Genomic DNA, 8,893 nt, shown 5'->3' with positions numbered 1-8,893 from the left:
TAGAGTTCTTGGCTGAAAGTTCTTGACATGGAATCAAACAAGAATATGATAGTTAGAAAGATAATGGATAATATATAATAGATATATAAAAAGAACAACAAAAACATTAATAAAGATATGAAAGAAATTGAATTGAAATTTCTCCTAATATATATCAAGATGGCATGAACTAGGGTTTTTGATGGTGAAGGTGGCGTGATGATGAACAATAGATTGATGTCCTAAGAACCCTCCTAGTTGCAATAGACTAGGCAAAATTTATAATCGGCTCTATCATCATCATCATCATGCCACTTCTACCATCAAAAACCCTAGTTCACGCCAACTTTATACATAATAAGGGAAAATTTCAAATTTTTTTTGTATTTTTATTGATCTTTTTGTTGTTCTTTTTATATATCTATTATATGTTATCCATTACATTTGTAACGATCATATTCTTGTTTGATTCCGTGTGAGGGAAGTTTTTCGGTCAAGAACCCTAATTTGACTAAGTGTTCTTATTGTTGTGATTTGTTTTTCTATTTGTTCTTTTATTTTATTTTTTATTTTTGTTATTCTTCATTCTTCATACCCATAAACCCTTCTTCTTGATTGAATTTTCCAGCAATTTCAAATAAATAATCCTAGTTTTGGGCGCAAAAACTCCATTCTTGTTTTTATCGTGTTCTTCATCGAGTCTAAATCCCTAGGCTTGAATTTTTCAGCTACGAGCAACATTCATCAGTCCACTACCATCATCCTATCAGTATGTAAGTCATATATACATAATTCCATATTTACTCAGGATTAAGAGATATATATTTTGAATAAAACAAACGAATTTAATCTTTAAAAAGATTTAAGATCATAATTCATCCTAGGTACAGTCCAATGTATTGTAAATCTATAACAACACATCTACGTTTATACTCAAGAGTCGACCTGCTCTGCTGGCCAAGACAAGCTCTCTCCCAATTTGAACTTTAGACAACTTAATTATACTTGTGAATTATTTACTTGGCATAATTCTATGAAATATGAACATATTTAGATTAGCAACCAATCTAAGATCTCGTTTGTATTATAATCAATATTATAATATAACTTATACTTAATTAAACCAACGGGTAATCAATTAATCTATATTTGTTGATCTTTTATCATTTAATATCATACATTCATGTAATTAATTAATGTATATTTAGGATAATGTGCACAAAAAGTAAATGAATAAGCCTACATAAATTTTATTATTTCATTTCAGTTCAAATGTGTTCAATAATTATATGAATTACTTAGTTTAGGGTATTAAACTTCAACAATTTGAGATTCATTTTCCTCTTTGGGTGTACAAATATGAAAATTCTATGTTAATCTTGGATATGATGTCCAATTTTTTTCGATTACATCGATAAAGATCAAGTCTCTTTTAAAATAATATTTTTTTTATCACGACAAAATAGCATCTTTTCTTTGAATTTATTTTATAGTCATTACTAATATTTATTTTACTGCAACATTATTTTCAACAAAGGCTTATTGCCAACTTCTTTTAACATCTTTGGATATGGATATGATTTCATATTGGTACTATTTTTAGCATATAAGCCTACTCGCGTGTCGTATGAAATTCCAAGTCCCCACCAAATATACCAGACAATGATAGAATTTGTTGTTTCACTTGTAGCCTTGCAGAGATGGGCATCTTGCTAACCTAGTCATGTTGTAAGCGTTTGGTAAATGTTTGGAGAACCCTCAATCACAATCAATAAACTTGGAATCAAAATGATGCCCAAACCTGCTCCAATTATGTAACAAGCTCACTGCAAATACCTTAACTATAAGTCCCTTAATGATGTAAACCAAGACAGTTCAATCAACTTGGAATGCTTTAAAATTTAAGATCTAATATTAATCAAGACTTACATTTAACAGAAATATTTTATCAGTGTATTACAGGGTTTGTTAACAGTGGAACTCATAATTAAACCTGCAACCTTAGTGATTCAGAAGAGAAAAACTTGAAATAACCAACTACCCTAGTTATAGTTTAATCAAAACTTACCCAAACTGGGTGATTACTAAATTATGCTACTTTTCCTTACTTAATTTGTCAACATCCGTTGCAGTTTATATAAAAGAGGGAACAAATACATATGCAGTATCCGTTTTAAGAAAAGTTACCCAAGGTAAGTTCATGATTTGGTTTTGATTGCAGAAACTACTCCATAATGTCTTAATTTTTTTAACTTTTCAATTCACTGCTTTTCTTTGCTTGCTTTACCTTTTTTAAGCTCACTGTTTCAGCATTCTCTCCTTTTATATTTCTTAATCCACGCCTCCATTTTCTATCTACTGCTTTAACTGTAACGGCAGTTGTTGCCTTTGCTGCAACACCCCATCTCTTTTTTCCCTTTCTCAGAGGTTAGCTAACTGCCGAAGATGTCAACTAAACTGAGCCAGAAAAAGGGAAGCAAGGCAAACGGTTCTATCATACAGAAGTCTAATACCGGTGCTGCTGGGAATAAAGGGATTTCAGGGTCTTGGAGTTGCGGTTTCATGCTACGTAAGAGATTGAAGTTTTCGCCGGTAAGGTTCCTCAGGCATCTTGGCGGTAAAGTATCCAAAGTTTTACATGAGGTTTCCATGAAAATTAGGCCATCTCATAAGGTTTCTTCTTCATCAGGAAGATCAAAGCCATTTGTAACTACTGTTGATGCTCATAGAACAGCTGCCATCGAGGACTGCATTGAATTTATCAACTCTTCTGCTTCTTTGCCTCGATCAAATTCTGTTTCTGCTGATCTTCGCTGAACTCTGCAATTGATTGTCATATTTGATCATAAAGATACTTTGATGAAAATATTAAGAATCCTATCATAGTAGCTTATATGTACATTGTCTTTTCCTTTAAATGATGAAAAGTAAAGCATTATATTAGTTTACCTATGAACTGTAATGGAGGTTCTTATCTTTCTAGTTTGGTTTCTCCTACATGAAATTCTGTTGGGGTATATTATATTATCTATGAACCAGCAAAAATTGATGTGTTTCATGGTTTCCAAATTTCAAGAATTGAATATAGGTGGAAATTTTGTTACTAAATCCAATTGCTTTTACCACATTTCTACCATTTGTTTCTGGAGCTTAAACTTTTTACAACATTCAAAGATGACAAAGAAACCAACTACAGTGGACTTTAAGTTGAGACAGCAATCACATGATATTGTTTTCCAAACCAAGCGTGTGCACTAGAATTCTTAGTTTTTTTGACGCAGAATTGGATGAACATGCCTACCTTTCTTCAGTACAAGACCAGAATTGACATCCCAATAGTTGATATTCGTCCTAATTTGTCAAATGACCCCAACACTCAACCCTTCCATTATCTATCTTATCCAGCAAAAAAGCTTATGTCATGCTTGGGATTTGGATTTGACATCCTCCCCTTTTCCGTGTACTGTGCTCTTCACCTTGAACTACCCTTTGTTCTAAAAAAATAGTCTCTAAACAGCAATTTGTCAGCTAATCTGATGACCAAATATAAATTATGTGACTCTGACAGAAATGAGTTAGGTACCTGATGTAATTGCTTTGTTTGTTCAGAATATAAAGGTGAAGATAATTACTAAAACCATTATTTGTTTTTCACCTAATCTTGTCTAGCTATCTGCAATTTCCTACTGCCCCAAAGTATTGTTCTACTCAGTTTCTATAAATATTGCAACAATAGCTGGTAATGCTAAATTCTTGCCAGGCAGTGCCATGGAATTTATTGTCTTCAGGTTTTTTTCAGGTTCGAGATTTAAAAATCTGTAAACTTCACCTGTATGACAACTAGAAAATTGTTATTAAAAAAAAAAGAAGGTTGATAACTAATAGTGAGTTAATTCATGATACTGCTCCATCTCTTATGAAGAAATTTCTGTTGATTCACTGTTTGAATGAAATGTTGTCATATACAGTAACCGTTGTCGCAGACAAAATTTCTGTTGAATCATTGCTATATTATGATGTTTTAAGCAGACACGGATTTGAATTCACAACTTAAACTGTTCTGTTGATCCCAAAAAATAAAGCTGCCCCAATGAACTGACCAAAACCAGTAAATCCCAAACATATAACTTCAAGTGAAATAGTAATTTGTAGAAGAAAAAATGGTATGTATTGAAGAAAATTAATACGACCTTATTATTGAAGAATAATAAGGTTCCAAAAGCAACAAAGATGCCAATGATTGGCTAATTATATATATATATATATATTGCCACAACCTTTCTTTTGTGGAACTTTAGAATATGATCAGTTACATAGAACTGGTCTCCCTTCAGCGAATTCCCAAGACTGCAATCAAATAGCCATTTCTCTTATTTGCTTCCCCCCCCCCCGGCAAACTACCTATTTACGGACGAGTCTACAGCGTACGTCGCATATCGCAACATTTGTTAAATGAGTATAATGGTTTATTTAAAATCAATCATTTGTCAAAATTTAATTTTACTTTTAATAGAACTATAATTAAATGATTGATAGAGGTTGCGAGGCGGCTGAAGCTTCAAGATTTGAATGGCAACAAGTTCTTGGTCTTGAGCGACAAGTGTGAAGTTACCGCCAATGTGATTTCGACGATGAAAACTCGAAAAATAATTGATAGAGGTTGTGAGGCTTATAACCAACCACGACAAATGACCCAAGTAATCTGAATGTTATATTAGACTCTGAAGCGAATAAGGCACATACAGATTCTTGATCATGCATACTAAACAACAATTGCGAAAGATAATCAAACAAGCTCTAAAACAACATACACATAATGCACCACACATAATTAAATTATAAGCAAATCATGCCTTCAAAACAATCGAAGTAACAAATTAAGCATACAAGAACAAAATAATCATTTTACGTCACATGCAAGAATTCAACATAATTTCCACAATAAATTAGATTATTAAACTTTAACAGATGCGAATTAGTAATGTTAATTTTTTAGTGGAGACATACTTCAATTAGGTACTCAATTGAGCATACACATTTTAAGGACAAAACGTAAATACTCTAAAATATGCATTTAGTGGTAAATACAAAATTGAAGAGCTCGTTATGTAATTAGTATTATTAAAGGGCGACAGAATAAATCTCAAGCAAATTCGAATTAAAACAAAGTTTTAATTAAGAAATCAAGTTATGGACCAATTAAGCTTTATTTTAAGGCTTAGAGGTAATTCTAGGACTTAAACGAACATTATAGGTCTTTAGCGAATACAACTTCACCATTTTTCCTTGATTTTAAAATCAATGGATTAATCTCTTTTCACGGGAGATCGATCCTTTGTTTTCTCGTAACCAAAAATCATAAAGGAACCGATCCTTTGCCTGAACGAATCAATCATTTTTCTAGAAAATGCAGAAATGCATATGAATATGCAAGAATGTGCTTATCAAATGATGATTCAATCGATCTTATGGTCTATGAACATGCTTAAACACACTTGATACACTTAAAGTATGTCAAAACACATGTAACACGTTTCATAACATCAATTAACCAAATCAACTTATTTTTTGAATCAAAAGCCAATAATTGCACAAAAAGTCGACTTTACACAAATCACCTAATCATTTTGTGCATTGTAGATCATTCCAACAATAAAAATGAAGGTAAATTTACCGATATCAAACGATTTTGTTTATATGAATTTATATGAAAATTAATGTCTACTTTTTCAATAGAGAAATCAAAATGCAATATGAGATGTGGTAGGGGCCACAGGCAAAAACAAGTACAGGTTTAGATGAGGAAAGCCAACGGGAAAAACTATGTAAGAACATAAAATGATTCACTTGCTCTTTTAAGTGATCTTTTGTTTACATTGGTTGCTTCATATGTCATTTGAGATTGAGAACTTGATAAAGTTCACAGAGGGAAAAGAATGGGAAATAATTGACAAACCATTCAAAAAGATAATAAAGAAAATCACTCACTGATCACTATTTTATGCAGAAATAAATCCATAGCTGTCACCCTCCTGTATTCCAAACAAATGTCTGTCAGACTTGGGATTTCTATTAGGAAAATTTGCAGAGCAGTGAGAGGTACAAGGAGCAGTAGAAGAAGACACTTTTTCTTTGAAATCTTTACGTATTCGCCACAAAACCTCAACACATTGCTTCATGGATGGTCTGGATTTTCGGATTGGTGCTAAGCATTGGTGAGCCAGTCTCAGGACTTCCTCAACCACCATGTTTGATGCTGGACTTCTCCTTAGCTTTGGGTCCATGGCAATTACAAACTCCCCTTCCTTTAATCTCTTCATTGCCTGCACCAACAGAAAAGCTCTCACTCAACATTTATTGCAGGACTAACAAGTTCATAAATGAAGGAATTCCAGTGTATTTATCATCTAATGTGAAAGATCATTTGTTGAACATTCATAAGAAATATATGCTACTTTAAATTAAATTTAATATAAAGTTAGAAGGCAGCTATGTTACTTGAACTTGGACATATTTGGAGTCTTAGGTGGTTCAGTGACATGTATGATTGATGTCTCTGATGTTAAAACCTATGTTGAGATAAAAATTCAATCATGTTATCATCAGATCGTTACATAGTTACATACCAGCAAGAACTCAGTAAACTGCAAATCGGACCATCTCTACCAATAACCAATTTTTGCTTGTAGTTATAAAGGATAAGATGAAATGCTCACCCATCGTATGGTTACTCGTTCCTTGACCGGTCTCTTTGATTCAATTGGACATCTTCCGGTCATCAACTCCACAAGCAATACACCAAAGGAGTATACATCACTTTTTTCAGTGAGCGAATATGTTCTGGTGTATTCAGGATCCACATAACCTGCAGTTCCTTTGACTTGAGTTGAGATATGGGTCGCAGAGGGGTCCCCTGCTGCAAGTCGTGCGAATCCAAAGTCTGCCACTTTCGCCCGGAGTTTCTCCGTGATAAGGATATTCGATGCTTTTATGTCTCTATGGATTATAGGAGGATCTGTCAATTTATCATTTAGATGCATTGTCACAAAAGGTTATGTAATCCAATCTTTATTCAGGTGCAAAAGTGTTAAAAGTGGTTACTTAACATTTAAATAGTGATAAAATTTGAGTGTTTGAACTTCAAAAATCACACCATTGCAGATGGGGAGATATTGAAATAGCAACTCTTTGAATCATTTTACAGACGGAGAAATGTCTACAAATCGGATAAGTTGGAAAAGTATATAAGTAATACCCGTATATGTATGAAGATAGGTAACCGCATGGGCGACATCTATTGCAATGTCCAGACGTTCAGCGATTTCAAGCCCGTTCCCCTTTACACCTGCATTAAAAGCTATGTTGAGCACCCAACTATCTTCCGTTATCTAAGCCATTGAAGCTATTTACTCTGAAAATAAGAATCTATGTTTCATATTAACAGTTATCCATTAGCTTCCTATTCTCAGCCATGATTTCCATCTTATAAATCAATACTTAAGTTTGAGAAAAACAAAACTCTAGTTTAGAAACTTCCTTTCAGAGTTTGAAACTTGTTCCTTACCATCAAGATGTTCTCGAAGATTTCCATTTGCAACATATTCAACCACGATAATTTGCTCATCTTTGTGCTCCAGAAACCCAATTAACCTTACCAAACTCAGATGTTCGATCTTCGATAACGTAAGAATTTCATTCTTGAACTGCAGTGGTAAGCCTTGGTCAAACTTGTCCTGTCACAGATTGGTATTTTAAGTGAAAATGTAATATATAATTGAGCATCTACTTTTCTAAGGTTATTGGCATATAGTTTTTGAAGAATCCCCCCATGTTCTTAAGATTAATTCCTATATATGCACGTTTATATACCTTTTTAGCACGCTTTACAGCAACAAGGGATCCATCCTTAAGCCTTCCTTTATAAACTGTTCCAAACCCACCATCCCCAATTTTATTTTCTGGAGAAAAGTTTCCAGTTGCCTTACAGATATCTTCAAAGGAGAAACCGGGTGTTGGGATATGTCCACTAGCAGAACTGGAAGAACCATATGAACCAAAGGACTTGAACCCGGCTGAGCTCCTTACATCGCTTCCTGTGGAACGATCTGTTGAAGTAGAAACTACAGAAAACATAACAGAACTTATGATCAACAATGGATATGAAGATACAACCGTTGAGAGCTTATTGATTACTAATCATGATAAATCACAATAGGAAAAAAACTTACAGGAAATTCTTCTGACTTGGGTGTTACTGTTCATCTTGTTGGTATCAGTAGTAGCCTTCTTTCTTTTCCTAAACAGTAATGCTGTGAAAACCCCAGCTAGTTTCCTTGATGCAACTTTGAAGTAGTTCTTAGTTGTTTGAGTTTTATGTTGATCAGGAAGAGAACTGGAATCTTGTTGGATCATGCTTGGATGCAGAGTTTTCTTCATTAGTGGAGATTAATGGGTCTTTCTCCTGAGTCAGTTTGACTTTTGTCTGTTGCCAAAAAAGTAGAAGCTAAAAAGTATATTTATTGTCTCCTTGCCCTTATCCTCTCCGGTATATATTGACTTCATTTTATGCCAATGGCGACCAATTCAACCAGATGAAACTCGGTTTCTTGTTGAACCGGCCAGCAATGCAGGAAAGTCGAACAGAATTACAGAAATATCCAGATACTAATAAATTAATGGCTAAGGCCTCTACAATTATCATTGCTTAACTACAATGCTCTGTTAGTAAAACAGCCCAGGCCCAATACACAATGCTGATGCCCTTATTTGTTAAAGCAGTTGCTTTCATTTTTAGTTAATAGGTCAAATGTTGAGGGCTATCTAAATAAAGAATTTGAGATAAGCAATTATTTGGTATGTGTGAATAATAAGTATTAACAGCTACAGTAACTCCATTTTTTTTCTAGATCGAGTC

General features: G+C 33.6%; 1 protein-coding gene across 1 annotated transcript; it reads right to left on the bottom strand.

Moving 5' to 3' along the window:
• Positions 1-5,805: 5,805 nt before the first annotated feature.
• On the bottom strand, positions 5,806-8,571 carry LOC120116254 (calmodulin-binding receptor-like cytoplasmic kinase 1). The gene is made up of 6 exons (XM_039136789.1): positions 8,208-8,571; positions 7,849-8,099; positions 7,544-7,712; positions 7,235-7,324; positions 6,696-6,994; positions 5,806-6,302 (listed from the first exon to the last, which is right to left on the bottom strand). The coding sequence occupies exons 1-6, from the start codon at positions 8,413-8,415 to the stop codon at positions 5,979-5,981; spliced, it is 1,341 nt and encodes a 446-aa protein (XP_038992720.1). The 5' UTR covers positions 8,416-8,571; the 3' UTR covers positions 5,806-5,978.
• Between the last annotated feature and the right edge of the window lie 322 nt (positions 8,572-8,893).

The sequence above is a fragment of the Hibiscus syriacus genome, unplaced genomic scaffold, assembly GCF_006381635.1.
Source record: "Hibiscus syriacus cultivar Baekdansim isolate YM2019G1 unplaced genomic scaffold, ASM638163v2 tig00110290_pilon, whole genome shotgun sequence".
Taxonomy (NCBI): domain Eukaryota; kingdom Viridiplantae; phylum Streptophyta; class Magnoliopsida; order Malvales; family Malvaceae; genus Hibiscus; species Hibiscus syriacus.
Note: the sequence above shows the minus strand (reverse complement) of the source record. Positions and strands in the feature narration are given on the sequence as shown.